The sequence below is a fragment of the Lissotriton helveticus genome, chromosome 2_1, assembly GCF_964261635.1.
Source record: "Lissotriton helveticus chromosome 2_1, aLisHel1.1, whole genome shotgun sequence".
Classification (NCBI taxonomy): Eukaryota; Metazoa; Chordata; class Amphibia; order Caudata; family Salamandridae; genus Lissotriton; species Lissotriton helveticus.
Genome location: NC_136059.1, coordinates 1,365,692,760 through 1,365,713,746, shown reverse-complemented (window position 1 = coordinate 1,365,713,746; position 20,987 = coordinate 1,365,692,760). Strand labels below are relative to the sequence as shown.

General features: G+C 43.8%; 1 protein-coding gene across 1 annotated transcript; it reads left to right on the top strand.

Moving 5' to 3' along the window:
* The first annotated feature begins 2,952 nt into the window (after nucleotides 1-2,952).
* On the top strand, nucleotides 2,953-20,385 carry TOMM5 (translocase of outer mitochondrial membrane 5). The gene is made up of 2 exons (XM_078677516.1): nucleotides 2,953-3,167; nucleotides 20,216-20,385. Exons 1-2 carry the CDS (start codon nucleotides 3,044-3,046, stop codon nucleotides 20,248-20,250), a joined length of 159 nt encoding a protein of 52 aa, XP_078533642.1. The 5' UTR covers nucleotides 2,953-3,043; the 3' UTR covers nucleotides 20,251-20,385.
* Nucleotides 20,386-20,987: the final 602 nt, after the last annotated feature.

Here is a 20,987-nt window from a genome sequence, read left to right as displayed (position 1 = left end):
CGATACCTATTATATTTCTTGGAGAATGGGGATGGGAAACCCTAGGGATTTGTTAATACTGCCCTCACCCACGAGTTAGTGGCATGATTCATCATAGGGCCACTACTTCACCCTGCTGCAGGCCAACATACAGGGAGGAGCGAAAAAAATGTGGGGGGGGAAATGGACAAGGGATCCACTTTGCAGAGAAAGTAATGAAATAAAACTATCTAGGAGAGTACCCTCTCTACTCTTTATTCCTGGGCCTTTCCTGACAGGGTTAAAAAATTCTATCTTTGGATGTACTTAGGGAAGTAACGTCCCTGTCCCCCTCTCTGGTTTGATCGACATGTTTCAGCCAATTCTGTCTGCCCCCCTAGGGGTCATTGGCAGTCCTCAGGATATAGATCCCTTTATCTCACCTCCCAAAATAGTCTCTATGTCGAGGTTTTTTGGTTACTTAACTTGCCCCTCATAGAAATACTGCAGGGAATTCCTGAAATACAATAATTACCTTGTTTAATCATCTTGATTAGAAACCATTCATCTAAATCATATATATCTTTTTTTTATTTCATTCACACCTCTCGGGAATTACTCCATTCCCAAACTTCTGGAAAAAAATCTTTCTATGCATACTCCCTCACACCAGTATCTGTGTGTGTGTGTGCTCACTTGTCTCTGAACTTTGTAAATGGTGGCTTCTGATTCGTTAAAAGGCTTGTTAGTCCCTCCTTAGTATCGCCTTGTCTTCATTTGTAACCTCCCATGCGGACTGGCACTTTTACTTCTGTTGTTACACAGTATTTCTTATTTGGTCTGTAGGAACTATTTTCTTTAATGAGTTTCTCCTACTGTAGGCACAACATCTTTCTTGCAACATTCAGCGCGCTATGCGCACTTTTACTTTCCAAGAAGCCCAGGACAATGGCAGCCACTTCTTTTAAATGAACAGGTCTCACATTTACAAGAGTTTGTGCTATTGTAAAAGACAATGCCTTATATTTATATATTAATTATCAAAACAGGTAAATAAAAGGCGTCATTAAATAAAAGGTGTAATTTACAATGCCAATAGCTTAAACTCTCACAAATGCGAGACCTATTGCATTGTAAATGCTAGTTTAAGCTTGACAATGGCCAAGCAGCTTCACTAACAATGATGTAGTGCTAAAACCATGACAAGACAAAAAAAAGCTTTGACAAAACCAAGATTGGCAGCCAAAGTCAGACCTTGGGTTTACCCATGCTTGTTTGAAGGATTCTGTTTCCAAACATGCTTCAACTGTGCTTCTCTGTTTCTTTGACAGGCATCTAAACCATGTTAAACAAGACTCTTATGGCCTTATTATGCGTTGCTCGTTATATTCCACCCACTGCCTAAACCCGTTTACACAAGTCGGAATTACGAGTTAAAAGGTTTCCTCCATTGCTCCGTCCCACATCCTCTACCCGAATCTTCAAAGCTGACCTCAACTCCCTTCTCTTCCAAAGACACTTTCAGAACTAATACTTTCGTTCTCAGGCCCCTCTAGAAGTTCGCTCTTCATTGTAAGTTTGTAATTTTTTCCTGTACATTCCTCACCCTTGCTTGCTGTGTTGATATTGTGTTTGTGTACCTTACCTTTTTTTGTCTCCTGTTTATTTATTTTTATAAAGTTCTATTGTGTAACACTTCTCCCGTGTAACGTAACTTGTCCTATTGTACAGTGCCCTGACACTTTCGGGTAATATCCGCGCTGTAAAAAAATACACTAAATAAAAAAAGGTATTTTTAAGCACCTGGTAATTACAGGATGGGTTAAATACCTCGAGCTTCGTTACATTTCAGGTCAAACTTCATGAAATTCAACAAACAAAATGTGTACGGTATTTACCTTACAATGCAGCTTTTGGTGTGTTATGGTCAAATAAATCGTAATAGGTGCTATTTATCGCACCCGATAAATAACGAACCCGTGGGTATCATTATTTACCTCGTGCGATATATACCACCCAGGGCTTTAAGTGGGGGGTCTGTGGGGGGCTGAGCCCCCCCCAGTTTTTTTGGGAGGGCCTCGAAAGGGGGCTCTATTTTCGGGCCTCAGTCAAAGGTAGGTCACAGGTCTTTAAAAGACCATTTGCATATTAATGAAGAATTGTTGTTGCCTCACCCCTTCTAAGAGCCCCTGCAGCTCCACTCTGACTATTGCTTAAAGATTCAGCCCCCCCTGAAATGTTATTTTGCCCCCCCCACCGAAATTTGGCTCTAGTTGCGCCTCTGCCTGAACTCAAAATTTAATAACACATCCTTTAGTGAAGATGGTTTTTAAAATCTAAGTTTGGAAATAGCAAATGTTTTTTTAAAGTGTTTGGTATTTTATGGTTTATACTTAATAAATATACTTTTTTGCCTATTTTATTATCCTTTGCTGGATGCGACTTCATGATTTTCTTAAGCACACAATGCTAGTTATCTTGATTTAGACCATGCCCCTACTCGGATAGGCCACACCCCTTTAAGAAATTTGCCACGCCCCTTTTAGAGCTCCCCCGGTTATTTTTTCCCACTTAAAGCCCTGGTCTGATACCACCTTTACTTGTAGTCAAGCCCGTAGTAAGTTTTGCGCCTGAAGAATGATTTCCTTAGACTGTACATACGAACAGACGTATCAGGAGGATTTAGTATCTAAATAAAGAATTAGGGTCCATCCCCATTCTCCTAACCTTCGTCCCATCTTATTCGGTGCTAAATACTAACTAAATAAATAGCGCATGCGCTAGCTGGACCCGGACTTCCGTCGTCACAAGCGGAAGCTGCAGACATGCGTCGCTCTGGTCTTTATTTCTCCACTCTATTGTTTTTGCTGTCATTGGCCGGTCCAGCCCCTTTGTACCAAAATGAACCAATAGTAAGTCAAGACAGCTGAACAGAGCGTGCGCTCTTTCACCGGAAAAGGCAGGCCTTTGGGGAAATCGCGCATGCGCGATATCCAGCGTGGAGTCCAGGTCAAATTAGTTGGTGAGCTGGCCACCTTGAGCAGCTTGCTAGTGCCACTACACAGAGATCACACAGACCGTCAGGATGATGCGCCTGGAAGGTATGGGTGGCCCAAAGATTGACCCTGAGGAATTGAAGAGAAAGATGCGCGAAGACGTCCTTTCATCTGTCCGGAATTTCCTGCTCTACGTGGTGGTACTGCGGATCAGTGAGTATAAAGGGAAACCTTGGGAATTATAGGCAGGCAGCAGACCCTGTACAGTGACTCTTCTGTTGGAGACCGCTGTTTCCGATGTGAAAAAGACCTGCATGTTATTTTTGTATAACTATTTTGCAAGTGATGTAATACTGTGTCGGAAAAGGGGATTATTCTGAGAATTTCAGAAACGACAAATAGCTTAATTATGACAATTGGAAACTGGTAACACACGACCTTTTATTTATCGTGATGTCACGTCAAATCAGAAAATTACTTCACTAGCGGTGTAATCCAATGTATTAACTGTTTTTCTTCAGTGAAAAGAAAATGTCTTCACTTGACATGTAACTTAGCTCAGTTCCTGCTGATTTTTTTTTTTTTTTGTATGATTTTTTTTTTGTATGACCTCTTGAGAAATGTCCTAATGTAATGAGCGCACGGTTGGCAGTCTTGCATTTACAAACGAGCCAAATGGCAGAATACGACTACCCGTGTCGAGCATTATAACGCATTAAGTGCCTACACTCTGCAGTGTCGTTCAGTGCCCCTGCCTATCTGCCACTTTTATTTTGTAGATTTGCCAACCTTGAATCGTTTTTCGCCATGTGAGGGAAGGGGTAGTCTTAGGGTACTTTGTGCCAAACACTGTGTATTTCTCCCCCTCGCCCCCTCAAATATTTTGAGTCTGCCGCTCATGTCCTCTGGTGTCTGCCCTCCCCTCCTTCCTAGTGAACAGCGGCTGTGCAGAGGCTCCAAAAACGAGCTGGAAGCCCACTCTCTGCGGTGGTTTTCAGCTCTCCTTTTGATCCACAATGTGATTTTGGCTTATCACTTGGTGACACTGTCCCATGCCATAGGTGTGAATAATTATTTAATTCACGCAGCACTCCTTTGCATTTTCAGTTCTAAGTAGCAAAGTACATGCTAAGCCAAAAAAGAAAGGAATAGATGAACTACTTAGGCTTGACTAAGACCCATTTGAAATATTTGAAGGAGGAGACCCAGAGGTAAGAAGTGAGGTAGCAAAAAAGGGGAAGAGTGAAACTGAGTCGGGGAGGGGTGTAGATAAAGCGGAAAGCATTGGATATGTGAATAATGCAGTGAGGTGGAAAACAAAGAAATAGATGCAAAGATGAAAAAGAGAAATGAAAGCAAAAGGGGTGGGGTAGAAGACGGAACAAAACGGGTGCAGAGGACAAGTACGGAATGTCATAGACTAGGGAGGGAATGGCAAGGAACTGAAGTAGTCCCATCTCTGATAAGGAGCTTAGGTAGTACAGCTGCATTCCTTGCAATATGGCGTCTGTTATTCTATTAGAAGTTGGAAATCACAATGCATGATTTACATTTGACCACTTCAAACTTTTAGAAGGAGGAGGAGCAAGGGAGTGCACCGAATAAAGGAAGATATTGACCAGACGGGAGAGGGTGCAGGCAGATCCCAGCAAAATGAAGCGGGGTGGGCAGGAATGGCATCGGCAAGGGATATTAAAGGTGATGGAAAGGGATGTATTTAACTGGGGGAGTGGCAGAGAGTGAATGAAAGAGAGGGGACACTTTCATTATTGAAAAGCGCTTCGCTGGTTTTGCGCTTGGCTCGAGAGACAGCACTTTGGAATATCGCCGCACCCGCTCCGCGGGTGCCGCTTCGACGTGGGACCATCTGCATCTTTGCCTGCCTGTTGTGGGGCAACCCCTGAGCGGACTTCAGGGTCGGGATTGCTGCAGGGCTGCGAGCGTGCAGGGACTACCTGACCCAGGTGTCCCTGCGAGACCGCGTCCAGCTTCCGGTCCGCTCTCCCTGCAGCTCCACCCCCCCGCCCTTTCCCACCACTATATACAGTAATTGTTCTCCCGCAGCGCGGGACGAAGACTGGGCGAAGACTGGGCGAAGACTGGGCCGTTTGAGGCCGTTTGAGGACTAAGAGGGCTGGGCTGGGCCACCCCCTCTGGCCGGTACATTATACAGTTTTATTGTCTTTGTATTTATTTATTGTTATTTATATATCCTGTATAATGTGCTCACGGGGTAGCCGCAGCAAAACCCTTATGGCTGCGAACAATTCGAACAGAACTTTGGATGATTTTCTCATCAAAACTAATTTGGCTATTGATGAGGAAATTAGTCAAATGCAGCACAGGGTTTCTCTGGATCTTGATGCGGCACGAAGGCTATCTGCCCACCTAGCCAGCACCAAAAAATCATCCCTGGGGAAAATTGCTTCTGCCCGTACCCCTGAGCAAACATCAGGTCCCCGTCCTATGTTAATAACGGCAGCTATCCATCCTGCCCCTACCACTGCCTCCCTAATGTCTCCAAAGTCTCCCCCCAATTCTTCACTTACTCCTGCGAAACCTAATCAGATTCTTGCCCCACCTATCTGTGTGACGGGCACTTGTTTCCCTTCTAAAAGTAATCTACCCCGACACCTAGCAGGGTTAAGAAAGCTGCCATCTATAAAAAGAAATGCCTTGCTAGGTCCATTTATGCACGGAAAAAAGCAAAAATGGCTAGAGCAAAGTTTTTTAACAGCCGAAGGGCATTGTCTTCCAATGGGACGAAGGACGAAAGTCCTAAAATTAATTCTTGTCCCCTAGGTGGGGAAGATGTCCTTGGCTCACCTAGTTCAGTGGAAAACCACTCTTTGGATGGCTTTTCCGCCCCGAACAGTGTGAACAAATTTGAGGGTCGGTTGAGTGGATCCGAGAAAGACAGGGGGGAGGACGAAGAATTCCTTAAAATAGTCTGGGGCACATTAAAACAATTACTTACCCCCTTGGAACTTAGGCTGTCTCGTATAGAGAACAACTTGCTAGAAATGGATAGAACCATAGTCACTCTGGCTAGTCTCAGCCTAAAGGAAATGGAGGCAAAACTCCCACGTGAAACCGTTCCAATCCCACAGACCCAGGTATTAGAACCTATGCGCCCATCCCCACAAATACCCCAAAATATCCCAGCAGTACCGTCAATAACTAAACCCGTACCAAAGCCCCGAACAACTGTTGTAAATCATGTTGTATCTACTCCTAGTCCCGCTGTACAAAGCCTTTTTCCTTTGCAAAGTTCAGCCAACCCCAAACAGAAACCTAATTCACGAACCTTATCACACTATGCAAAAAAACCAGACTCTGTAAACAATCTTCATCGGCCAGCTAATCGTTCCAACTTTCGTGGTGGGTTTATTGACCTTCCACCGGAAGCTGGCTCGTATGTTATCATATTAGCTGGTGTTCCTGAACTAGGTCTACATTCCCAGGAGAACCATCACTCCCTGAAAAATAAAGTCATCCATTGGCTTAACTCAAATAAACAGCTCCCTGACCATCAGAGAAGCAGTGTATTAATGGTACGTAGAGTGCCTTGGATAGGCCCAACACAAAAGTCCATAACTGGTGACTGCATAGTGGTATCCTTTGCAGATCCCCACACAGCTCAGCACCTTTGTACACGGCCCTCTCACGAAGCTAATGGAACAATAGTAGTGAGACCCCTCACTTTCTTTTATCCCCCAAGGCAGCCTCGAGTGCAGGAGGGTTTATGGTCAACCGTCCAGAATACTAGATGGACTACCCGTAGGGCTGATGGTTACAGCCAGCACAATTGGTGGCAAGGGGCACCGACCTCCAATATGTATGGGTGCTTGGAGGAGGTTGATTGACTTGGGGGGTCTGTTGATGCAATGTCTACTGTGGAATCCCCTCACCCACGGGGGATTGCTCGATCTACCTCATTGACAACATCCACAAATGGTTTCACCTCTCTTAAAAGCGTAGGCACAGTTTCTGTTTCAGATAATATCCCAGTTAAGTTCAGGAAAGGGGAAATGGGTTTGGAACCGTTACCTTCTGCTTTTGCCAATGGCACGGATAACCCTTTAAGAGTGGCCTCCTGGAATATTGCAGGGTTACGGGGACGCTTGGACAACGACGATTGGGTCAATTTTATTGACTCCTATGATATCGTTGTCTTTCAGGAAACATGGTCAACTGTCCCCCTTTTTAGGCTGGGTTTTCTAAATTTTTCTAAACCTGCTATTCAGGGTCCCAAGGGTAGGGCCTCTGGTGGCCTAACCATTTGGATCAAAAACAACTTGGGTTTTCACGCAAAGGAAATTTTGGATGAGAATGCCGACCTCTTAGGTATTACCATTAGTAAAGCCAACACAAAGGGTTTTCTCCTAATTGATGTTTATGCCCGTGGCTGTGCGGGTGGGAGGAAACAAACTGTCCTGAATGACCTTGATCAATTTCTTAAGAAATCTAAAACTGATCAGATAGTTATAATAGCGGGTGACTTGAATACATCTTTCGAGCCCATCCTTACATTGGCAGAGGATGTGGGATCTGAAGAGGATACTGCCTGGAACATCCCCCCCGCTATCTATTATCAAGGGAGTCAGGGGCACCGAGGCAGCCTTACACTGGTTGGGTTTCTGTCTGGAGTGGGGTCTTCGGGCAGTAAACGGGCGTACACGTTCTGATAAATCAGGGGCAGCAACCTTTGATAACGGTCTGAGCTCTAGCCGTATCGATTATATATTGAATCATGGTCATGTGTGAAAGATATGGTGGTGGAGCCCAGACCAGAGAGTGACCATAATCCTCTTTCTCTGGAGATGTTGGTCTCCGGTATGGGTGCCCCCCTTATGGGAACCAACTACCTAACGTCTGATGTAGTTCTGTGTGACAATAGGCGGCGAGTTAAATGGTCCAAAGTTCTAGATGATCCAGTGCTTATTCCTAAGATTGAGGAGTTGGTTCTCAATGTATGGAGTAGGATGTCATCAATACCCCCCTGTGGTAACATTGATTCTACAATTACCACTCTTCATGAGGAGTGCTTTTTGGGCCTTAAAAACCTTCTTACCAAACCCTTAAAGTCTGGTATTGTAAAGGCGCACAAAAAATTGTATAACAAAAGTTGTAGAGATGCCCACAGCAACTTAATAGTCGCTGTAAAAGGCCAGAATACAGATGATATTAGGATAGCCAGGCAGCGCTAAAAGCATACTCTCTGGGCCGCCAAGCGGGACTGGGATGATTCTTACTGGCTTGACCTCCTCAGAGCATGTGAATCCTCCAACCAAACTGAATTTTGGTTGATTGTTAGGCGGGGCAGGGACTCAGCCCCCCAAGCTCCGGAGAACCATGTCTCAGCACAGTCATGGGTGGAATTTTTCTCGGCCCAATTCAAAGACTCAAGTGTAGCACTGGACCCACCCACTGTAATGGCACCACAGTCCTCCCAACTACAATTGGGGGCCGAACTTGTGTTCTTAGAATCCGATACCGTTCACGCTCTCGAGTCTGTCAAGTCTGGCAAAGCCCCAGGTTTAGATGCCATACCAGCTGACCTTTTTAAACTAAACCTTGACCTATGGGTCCCCTATATCACGCAACTGGCTAATACCATCGCCGCTGGGGCTGAGATTCCTAAATCCTGGAAAGGGGCGGAAATTCTGCCAGTTTACAAAAAAGGAGACCGCTCTATCCCAAATAATTATCGGCCTATTAGCCTGATCGACTCGATCCAGAAAATAGTATCAAGGATGGTTTTATTAAGAATCCAGGGCTGGATCGATTCGAACAACATACTTTCCCCTATGCAGGCAGGGTTTAGATTTGGTACCAGTACCATAGATCAGGTGTTCCGTTTCTCTTTGCTTTTTTGGAAGGTGGTTCTTTTGGGTGGTGGGGTTTTATACGCCGCATTTGTCGACCTTAAGTCTGCTTTTGACTTAGTCCCAAGGAAGAAATTATGGGAGGCTCTTAGACAAATGGGCCTTCCTCCAGAGTTGTTGAGTCTTGTCCAGCGCTTACATGAGGATAATTTCGCTCAGGTAAGATGGGGGAGTCAGGGGCAGGTGACCAAAAGCTTTCCTGTTCAACGAGGGGTGCGCCAAGGCTGTGTCCTGGCCACCACCTTGTTCCTTCTGTTTATAAACCAGGTGGTCCAATACTTTAACAACACACAGTCGGATGCACCTACTCTGGGCGGATTTAAATATCCCATGTTAATTTTCGCGGACGATACCCTTCTCCTCTCGAAAACTAGGGGTGGGTTACAGGTAGCCCTGAACAGATTTTCAGAGTTCTGTAAAAAAAACGACTTGCAGGTTAACGTTGAGAAAACCAAATTTATGGTCTTCTGCAAGAAACCCCCCCCCAATTGTTCTGTTACACTAAACGGCGCATCAATTGAGCAGGTCAAGGTCATGACTTGTCTAGGTGTGACACTTGACCATCAACTCAACTGGAATCCCCAACTGGAGACAACCAAACTTAAATTTAATCGCTTGGCCGGTTGTCTGGTCCAAGAACAAAAGAAATCTTTCACAAAACGAATCACCCCCGCCCTAAAAATCTATGATGCCAAGATCATCGCTGCAACACTATATGGAGCCGATGTTTGGGGTTACAAGGACTTATCATGTTTGGCCATTGCTCAGAATAGATTCCTGCGGAACCTGGTAGGTCTCCCGCAGTCTGCACCCATAAAACCCCTGTAACTAGATCTTGGTTGCAGACCCATCACTGAGCTGGCACAGTATCGCCTAGTGGCACTATGGCGCCGCCTCTGGACAACCCCAGAGCTTAGCCTTTTTCTGCCGTGAGCTTGATGAGGTAAAATCATTGTGGGGCGCGCTAAAGATACCATGGCTCAGGGAAGTTAAAATCATTCTGCATATGATGGGCCTACCAGAGCTATGGTCTAACCCAGGGGTGTGCATCTTTCCATCTAAACCTGAGTTTAAGGCCCTTTTCTGGGCCTGGAAAAGATCTATTTTAGTTGCCCAATCTTCGGATGCAAATTTAACAGGTTTATTCTTGATGCATAAAGCCATTCCCTTTCTAGAGCAGTATTGGGATCTGATCTCCAAAGTATTAGACCGTAAGCTGTACCACCAGTTCCGTACAGGTACTTTGCCTGTTAATTCCTTTACAGCGAAGTGGGTAACAAAAGCAGGAAGCAAGTGTTTCTGGTGTCCCGACCAGGAAGAAAGTGTTGGTCATCTATTCTTTGGTTGTCCTGTCTATCGATCCCCTCGTAACAAGTGGCTAAAACCCATATGTGTAACCCTGAACTGTAGCAGCCATCGAGATGCACTGACCAAATTACAAGAAATTAGATCAGAAACGGTTGTGGTTTGTGTTGCCAAATTTTTGGGCTGGTCCTGGTTGATTCGAGCTAAGAGATTGAATATGCTTTTAAATTGATTATTTTAACCATATGCATTTTTTTGTATCCTGTTTGTTGTGTATTTTGTGGATTCCAACGGTATTAACTTGTGTATGTCGTAATCATCTTATTTGTATTGGGGATCCGCTAGTGGAACCTTTTTATTGTGTATGGTTTGTATGTTGTCTTTTATGAATTGCTTTTATTCGAAATAAAGACATATAAACTCGAATGAAAGAGAGGGAACACAGTGCTCACTAGGATAACATTGCCTTCTTGACGGGTTGCCTGTCTTTATCAATTCCCAATTTGTTTCCACCATAAGCAGTTAGATCTCGAATGGCAAATAAATTCTGCTACAGACACCAAAGGGGTGTGAATATAGGAATTTCTAAGAGTTTAACAGAGTATACTGCATCTCTATCAAACCATAAATAAAAACAAAAAGTACTTGTAGGATCTGGCTCTTTAGAAAAAACTCTGTTCAAAGGGCCTAACTGTTTACGCAAAATTGCTACTTAGCAAGGAAAAACAAATTTTATGTCTGCTACATCATTGAGGTCCTATTCAGTTATCTGATTTGTTTTAAAAGAGAATGAGACCCATCACCCACTCTAGGTGGCATGCTTCATCGGGGTCGCCCCTTTGCCAGCACTTATTGGATGCTAGGCGCACTTATGCAGAGTTCTTGGAGTTTTTTTATGTATGAAAGTAAAGTGATGACAATTGAGGGTCTCAGTAACAACTGTTAAAATTTGTATTAGGATAGTTGAAGTACTACTCTGGTATTCATAGTATGGCGATACCACCCTGTACAAGGTTAAAACAAAACTAAGTGGGAGGAGTTAATAATTATGACACCTCCCTCGCTTTATTGTCCTGGTCAACGTGTATTAGCCATGATCTAATGAAAAAAGAATCATACAAGGGCTTGTTTTCTAGGACCGTGAGATTCTGCCTATGTCGAATGGTAAACTAAATACCATAATTCTAGTGATAGTAATGAAAAACACACCTCGTCTGTGTTTTTGTAGGAATCCATTACATCCTATGAAGAAATCATATAAGCAACCAGAAGTTGTCTGATTAATGCACAGGGACAGCCTATGCATTACTTGCTCCAAACTGTCACTCCACTGATGATAAAGAAAACAAATTGTGGCACACCCTGATATTGCTCACTTAAACTTATAATTACTCCCATGGGCGTCCGTAGAAATTTTTCCAGGGGGGGGCTAACCTGGCAAATAAAGGGGCGTGGCTAATGTTAATCAATAGGGGCAGGGCTAAAATGGCAGACTATCAGGGTCGGGTAATGCTCAGGCCAAGCTAAGAAAAAAAAAAAAAGTGGTGAACCCTGCATTTGAAACTGGACAACAATTAGAGGACACATGAACTCTAAAATGCCCCCCCCCCCCCTTAAAACTCATACATTCCCTGATCCCTAAAATTAGCCCCCTGGCACCCCATAACCGCCCTGACCCCATAAATTGTCCCTCTGGCACCCCAAAATCCATAATTAAACAAATAGAACCCACTTCTTGAAAATTTTGGTGTACCCTCCACAGTGGGGGAACACCTTTCTTGTTTTTAGGTCCCCTCACACACCAACAGGCCCCTTGGTGTCATGCTTCATCATCGGGGTCATCGTACCCCTCTCCGGGGTACGGCGTGCTGCGACCTCCGAATACGTGGGAGCACTTGGTGGACTATGTGTGGTGTGGGTGAGGTTTTTTTTTTATGTGAGTGTTTTGTGGGGTTTAAGAAAGTAGTGAAAGTTTAAAAAGAACCTGGCTCGTGGGGTGACTAAAAAATATTTAATAAGCCCCCGGGCTGGTGCTAATAAAATAAAGGTGGGAGGTTGCTACGCTGACAATGTGCGTTACCTCCTCTCTGTGTGCGTCGACATGTTTCGGTGCAAAAGCACCTTCTTCAGGACGGGGTGCACAAATCCCCACCTTACTCGCGTTTCTCTAACTAGAACTAGAATTTTCTAATAAAAGTGTGTTATAGTGCAGGTAAAACCAATGTACCTAGCAAAAAACGTTGTCTGTTGATCAACCTGTAAAGGAAAAAGAAGACAACATTTTTTTTCTGGTAGTCTACCTCTCCATATCCGTAGGTAAAATGTCCAGTGGTTACAGGTGATATACTATAGCTGCATTCCAGTGCTTATAGTGGGGTAAAAAGTTTTACAAAACAACACACTAGACTCCCCGACACACAACATAGAACACACACTTAATAAAGAAAAAATCTTTTAGTTCAGGTGTTTTGAAATTATTTTCTGGCCATAACACAATTGTTGGTGAACAGGAAAGGTCAAAAAGTTGTACAGCAGGCATTGAATCCGCCATCTCAGAATCCGATTGTTTCTCAGGTTGCCTAGCAACCGCAGCTCTGGCTCCAGCTCCAGGATCCAAGGCGTTTGTGGCGTTCATGGCGGCAGCGCGAGCACCTCGCACAACCAAAGCTCCGGCAATACTGCCATGCACCCCGCCGCCCGCAGGTACGTTTGCAAACCTCTCTGAAACCGTGGGTTGGCGCAGGGCATTTTCCTTTGTCTTGGTTTTACTCATACTCGGCTTCCCCGACTCCTTCGGTTCCTTCGGGAAACTAGCAGCGTCAGGGCCGTTTTTCTTCACCATTGTTTTTCAATTAATTCTACCCGGGAAAAGGTATAAAACCCCGATTTTGAGACACCTTCTGGCATTACCATCGGAGCCACGAAGGGATCGATCGGGAGGTATTTCCTTGCAGAAATCGTGAGTAAAGAGGTCTGATGACCGCGAGCAGCGTCACCATTACTTTAGTGTAATTAGAACTAGGACCTGAATATGCCTTTCTTTCCCAAACAGGTGCTAGTCAGCACACCAGATCCTGACGTTTGGCTCATGAGGCATTCTCCTCTACCCCTAAACAGTATGTTGTGAATATGTAATGGCATGAAAAGTTTTTCCTCTTCACTTTACAGGGACATAATACAACCTTTTGACCTTTCCTGTTCACCAACAATTGTGTTACGGCCAGAAAATAATTTCAAAACACCTGAACTAAAAGATTTTTTCTTTATTAAGTGTGTGTTCTATGTTGTGTGTCAGTGAGTCTAGTGTGTTGTTTTGTAAAACTTTTTACCCCACTATAAGCACTGGAATGCAGCTATAGTATTTCACCTGTAACCACTGGACATTTTACCTACGGATATGGAGAGGTAGACTACCAGAAAAAAAATGTTGTCTTCTTTTTCCTTTACAGGTTGATCAACAGACAACGTTTTTTGCTAGGTACATTGGTTTTACCTGCACTATAACTCACTTTTATTAGAAAATTCTAGTTCTAGTTAGAGAAACGTGAGTAAGGTGGGGATTTGTGCACCCCGTCCTGAAGAAGGTGCTTTTGCACCGAAACATGTAGACGCACACAGAGAGGAGGTAACGCACATTGTCAGCGTAGCAACCTCCCACCTTTATTTTATTAGCACCAGCCCGGGGGCTTATTAAATATTTTTTAGTCACCCCACGAGCCAGGTTCTTTTAAAACTTTCACTACTTTCTTAAACCCCACAAAACACTCACATGAAAACCCCCCCTCACCCACATCACACATAGTCCACCAAGTGCTCCCACGTATTCGGAGGTCGCAGCACGCCGTACCCCGGAGAGGGGTACGATGACCCTGATGATGAAGCATGACACCAAGGGGCCTGTTGGTGTGTGAGGGGACCTAAAAACAAGAACGGTGTTCCCCCCCACTGTGGAGGGTACACCAAAATGTTCAAGAAGTGGATTCTATTTGTTTAATTATCTATGCCCAGGGAGAATGAATCCATTCTAATTTTCTTTTCTCTCTGTCCCCCCTCTGTTTGTTAATTACCCCAAAATCCATACCTGCCCTGAACCCTAAAATGTCCCCCCTTGCACCCCAAAACCCATATCCACCCGGAACCCTAAAATTACCCCTCCCCCCCCCCCCCCCAAAACTCATACCTACCCTTAACTCTAAAATTACCCCCCTGGTACCCCAAAACCCCTACCCACTCTGAACCCTAAAAGTATCCCCCTGGAACCCCTCCTTTAATCCATTTGCATTGAGCCTCTCGTTCTCCCATCTGGCTTTGAATCAGTCCAGGTCTTTTTGTCTGAGAGATTTCTTCTTTTGGCCATTCCATTCTGTGGGAGCCACAAGAGTTCCTATTATGCGACCATGAGACACCCGTTTTATCTGCTTCTTAAGAATGAAATCCTGAGGTTACCATGCTGAGAATAATTAAAATGTCTTACCTGTTACACGTAGGCAGGGCCACTGGAATTATGCGGCAGGGGAAGGCTTAATTATGGGTTAGGGTTGACTAAAGAATGCAGCAAGAAAAAGTAAACTATGTGGCATGCACATTTTGTGAGTATTATTTAATTATTTTGACTTCTTTACACTTGTTAACACTGTCTGGGCATAGAATGCACCTTATTGATACCAGTTTAACACCAAACTATAGCAATAAGCAACAGAAAGGTAACCAATCAACCTTTGGAAAGGATGTTCCACTGTGCACCAGCACATGTTGCTGCTTTTTTAGTAGGTTTTGAGCTACATTTTTTTTATCTGCAGACTAGCAGATAATGGATTATTTGGCAAATCTGAGAAAAACAGAGCATCGGCACAATCGCATAATTCCAGTAGCCCGACCCATAGGTCCCTGCAGAAGGAATTATTCTATCATTTGAAACCATCAACATACATCTGAATGTTTTATGAATTAATGTAACGATGCATAGAATGTTCTTTCATTTAGCCAATGACAAGATAAAACTCTTCTTTTGTTAACTTTTTCCATTAATTTATTTTTCATGTAATGCTGCATGTTTTTTTAATAGCCTCAAAGCGGGAAGAAAATAAAGCATATCCCGAGTGAATCTGTATTCTAATTATGTACACATTTGTACTCACTTTTCTGGGAAAAGGAAAATCCTTTGCAATACTTTTCTGTTACATCACTGTTTTCAGCTCCTAGGAACCTTGTGATTGGAGCCTGCAGCCACTTTAGCGTGAGTGAAAGTGTACACGATGTCTGTGATGTTCTTTTGTTTATCTAAGCAGCTACTATCCCTGCAGAATTTCTTACCACTTCTCAAGCCTGAAACTAACGTATGTCAATGGTATTAATATTTAAATAAACAATGAGGTACAACCCACGAGACTTCATATCCCGGTGAAACATTAGAGTGAAAAACATATTTTTCTGTTCTTCATGGCCTGGGGTGGGCCAGGGTATTTTTTTTGGGTGGTACATATCCGAAAAAGGGGGGTGACCAAGTGCACACCTGTTCAATATTTTCAATTCCAGTTAATCAATATAGTCTGTGTGCGTGCAGCCCGGAACCGTGGTCTGCCCAACAGCCACGTTTTAGAAACTTCATCCAAAGCTGGAGCGAAGTAACACTCCTGATCGGGCGCACAGCTTAATATCTGAATCATAACAGATTTTCCACACGTTTATCCATTTTCCATTAATTTTATTCCTTGTATTCCACAATTTTCACACTGGTTCCTCAATTTTTATCATGTCACACAAGAGATGCTGCGTGTTTTATATCTAATACTGCAGATATGCCAATCCTGGCCTTTTTCTACAGTAAGAATATACCCAAATAATCCTTGGTAGTAAACTTAATTCCCAATGCATTTCGGGCTCATTATCGCCCTTCCTCAGGGGTACACTACAAAGTAAAAACATCGACATAAGACAATTTGTACGGAACAATGATGTTGATAAAAACTTAACAGTGCATCTGACAATACATACTTCATTTTAAAATAGCCCCCTACATTTACGTTTTCCCTCTAATCGCTTGTCTACACGCTAAATATAAAGTACTCAGCCCAACCTCTCCCTGACCTTCCAATCATTAAACTCCACCAGTCGAAAGTACACCACATTTTAGTTTTATACTCCCTGTGAAAAACAGCATTCTTTCACCTTTGGTCATTTTAACGGCCTGAATTCCTTGTTCTCTGTCTTCACGCAAACAAGTCAGCATTCTTTTTATAAGTCATCGCCCCACCCCTTCAAACCAACCAATTACATGAACCTACTCCATCCCCCTTACTACAACTCCCAAAATCCATTGTATTTTATGCTCCGTTAGCTGCATTTTAACGCCTCGTTATTTTAGTGAGAACTCACTAACCTTTGCCCCCATTACACACAGCCAGCAAAGATTTCTCCCAAAATTATTTGATTTCAGGTCCCGAAATGCGAAACTATTCCCCCTTCCTTTAACGATGGTATTATTGGAATAGGCATCTCCCCGTGATGCAAGCAGTATAAATAAACGTCCATACCTGACTCCTCAAACCTTCGTGATCCTATTTTCTATAGTCCTTCCTTCATACGCAAGTTTCACCAACTCGTTTTAAATCTTCACATTAGCCCTTCTCTTCAAAACAACCAATAACAGCCTCCACCTTGATAATACCTACTTCATCCATAATCCACTGCGGCAAACTTCAGACTCGCACAAATTCCCCAATCATCATTTTTAACCATAATCCACTACTTCAGAGAAGAAAACTACCCTGAGCAACTCACATAATTACCCCGCCCACCCGCAGATGTCATCTACCATGTCAGTGTCAAAAGTATAACAAAATGGTTATGAAAAAATTAAGTGCAGTTGTGTGATCAAAGCAGTAAAAAGATGACCCAGGAAATAACATCAGCAATAAAGGGCTTCATGAGAGGTAAGATGCCGGTATCTGACCGATTCCCGGTGGAAACCTATGCCCCATATCAAACAGAACTCTCCCCTAAATTAGCAGATTTATATAAAATGGCTAGAGAGACTGGAACCCTCCCCACATCCACAAGAGAAGCAATTATGATCCCTTTTGTTGAAGCCGGGAAAGCCGGGTAATGACTATAAGGCATATCTCCCCCTGTCAATGCATAATTTAGATTAAAAATTACTCAGTAAGATCCTGCATGCCGACTTCTTCCATATATGCAGAGACTGGTGCACTGTGACCAGGCCGGCTTAATTCCTGGCCGAAATACAGCAATGAATGTGCAGAGACTCCAGACTATATTATAAGATGACTCATATGACTGCCACCTAGAGTGGCTGTACTTATATGCGGTGCTGGAACAAATGCAATTGGGGCAAGGCTTTATAGCTTGGACTAAACTATTGAAGACCAGCCCGACGGCGAGGGTTCACACGGGGCACACCATTCCTGACAGCTATGAGATTGGACGGAGTACAAGACAGGGACGTCCCTTGTCCCCATTGCTATTTACGTTGGCCATAGAGCTACTGGTGGTAGCAGCCAGGAGTGGACGTTGGTATCAGGGTGTCCATATCGGTAATTGTCATCGCAGAATAACCCCTCATGCCTATGATCTTTTGCTTTTTTATTAGGGAACACTTGTGATGACCAAATTGGAGCCAAGATTACGCTGAGCGAATTCAGAGATATTTCTGGGCTCGAAATTAATTGGCTGAAATCTAGCCTGGTCCCGTCGGAAGCTGGCCGCGATCCTCCGCTAAGTCTCAGTAGATTGCGATGTCAACCGCATTGCCTGCAGTATCTTGGCGTCTGGATCTTCAATGACCCAACCAATCTTTGTGAGTGAAATTTGGGCAAAGCTCTTAGGGAATAACGGAAAAGTATGGAGTTTTGGAAATCACTTCCCCTTTCAGTGGCCAGGAGAGTGACATTACTTAAGACGGTGGCCTGCTGTACTTTTTCACAGTCCTATCAATGTGGATACCCAGAACATGATTTCAAGAAGTAGACACCTTGAGCACTTGGTTTATTTGGGGGACGGGAGGTCGAAGGATCGTCCTTGCCATGTTACAACGACCAGTCACAAAGGGAGGTTTGGCGGTTCCAGAATTCAAAACGTATTATTTGGCTGCATAATTACAATGTGTTGCTGCTAGGCAGCGCCCAGAAAGGGAGATGGGATATTTTGATCCCTCATTGGACCGCCTAATCAGACTACTCCCTCCTGCAGACTGGTCTTAGTGTAGAAGGGGACACAAGAACATAAAGTGGTGCGTAAATGCTGGGTTGGATGCTTGCAGAAGATGAGGTGAAAAATTCCCTATTCGCCAACGCTTACTATCGCCATGCTAGCAACACGACCTCACGGGGGAGATTGGGGAGGACTTATGAACTGGGTGACGGCCTGGGCAGGAACAGTGGGTGACCTATTCCAAGATGAGGAATTACTCTCAATCGAAAAATTCAGAACAGAATTTGATATTCAACAGGGCCACTTGTTGTTGCATGGAGCTGTGACAGCAGCCTTCCGTGGACACTGGAGAATGGGCCCGATAGAGCAGCTACCACACAAGGCATATCAATATGTGGTGATGGCATCTGGGACTTTCAGAGCAGTGACAGCGTTCTCAGAGGCGATGCCCTATTACCACTTACTACCCTTAGTTAAATCGGAGGGGGAACTGGGGCTGCAAATCCCAGAAGACGCCTGGACACATATTCTGTACAGAATACCGAAGGTCTCCGGGAATGACAGATTCAAACTAACAAGTTTTGTTGCACAGGGCATACCTCCCACCTAACTGCATTAATAAATATTTAAATTCTACAGATGCTGCTTGCCCCAGATGTGGGACTATTAATGTAGGTCTAATTCCTATGTATTGGCATTGCCCCCAGCTGAGTTCCTATTGGGAGGAGGTGATGGCAACAATAGCGGGGCTCATAGAAAAGGAACTCCCCTGCACCTGGGACATTACTTATTCAGCTGGTTACCCCACACTTCCCAAACCAGAGTGTTCAGTAAATTCCAGGACTTGGCATATATTTTAGCAAAAAGGGAAATTACTAGACATTGGAAATCCCCAGGGAGAACCGGCATCCTCCTATGGAAGAAGGAACTTGAAAAACAGGCAGGCTATGAGAGTGAAGTACTGATGAGCGAAGGTTGTGGAAGGCATTGGACTATTAGATACAGCCCAGGCATGGGAGGCCCTGGTAGTTAGCTTGAAAATCCCTGACCCACAATTGAATGATCCCACACAGGGAGTGTCCCCCCTCCTCAGTCGCCTGAGTGCGTGGATGAGGATGTACCCTGAGGATTTTCTTCTCCATGCATCGCAGTTTTATATTGCACAAACTCGACACACCAGTATTGGAGCGCTTTACATGAACACCAGTTACATTTCACAATGTTTCTGAATTGTGATTTGCCCCCAAGTCTGAAGCGGGGGGTGGGGGGGGGGGGGGGGATCGGCAGAGAATGACTGTGTGTACTGCAGGGGCTCACCGACCATATCCTAGAACCTTTCCCGATTCTGTGCGAGAGGGCTACTCTGAGGGGAGTTTGGTGGGAGATGGGCGGGGTGAGGCAGGGAGAGTGTTGAATGAATTGGGTGAGTTGAGAGAGTTGGGCAAATTGAATTAGTGGTACAAAGAAACTCCTTACTCAGGTTTTTTACAATATATGTGTCACATGAATAATGATGGAGCCTACTGCGATTAGGCTCTGTCGCAGATATGTGGCAATAAGCGAAGTTGATACCAAAATCCAATTAATGTTGTTTAAAAAAAAATACTGCTACATTACGGCTCAAAATGTACCCGATGTTGCCAATTAATTTAGTCAGCCCTGCTAAATAATTTGATCTATGCTACCGTGTAATTCCTAGGAAGGAAATATGTCTTGCTTAACCAGTTTGCAGAGTGATTTCATGGTGAATTCATTGGCCGTTATTGAGTGCGAGTTGAACTGTCTATACAATATAATGTATGGTATTCAAGGACAACTGTCGCCTTCAAGTTAAAATAGTAACCATACAATGTATAGTGTCCAAATCTAACTTGTGGCTTTTTTTCAATTTTTAAATAGCTCCCTTCATTTTAAAGAAGTTGGATAGCATATGAAAGAGGGGACAGTTGCAGAGAAATTGAACGAAAACGTCTCAACAAAACAGGCCACGAGGTCTTTCATGTTCAACAGACTCTTGCATCTTTTCAAAGACAAATGATTCCCAAGGACTAAACAAATGGCTTCTGTCGAGGTGTTCTTGTGCCTTGGAGCATGGTTTTGCCACATCCTTTCATTATACAACTAGAAACTACGTTATTTTGCTGTGAGCTTTCCATAACATGTTACATCTTGGGTATTTGTTAAGCCATGCTAACGTAAACGTGGTGGTCTCGACCAATAATTGTTTTATTACATGCATTTTCAAGAATGTTTGATGGAAGGCAGATGACGATTAACTGTTTTTTTCATTACATGAAGACGCTACTTGTCAGTAATTGGTGATGTAATTATGGACATTAAAAAAAAACTTATAACTGTTTTCGTTCTAATTATTTTAAATTACAACAGGCATTTCCTGGGTACACTGATAACATAATGAGCTAGACTGACATATGGTAAGGCAGATTGTAAATGCATCTCACCTGAGTTTACTCTGAATAGTAGAACAATCCAAGACCTGCAGTCAAGGGTATGTAGCCCCCTGAACGTTTTTGTGCCAAACACAGTAGATCAGTACTGTTTCACAATCTAAAAAAACATTCCGCTTTAAAGAAATGATGCACTAAAAGAAAATCAAGCTACAACGGCTTGGTCTGTTCCCAACAAATTCACAACCCTACCTATTTCCAAA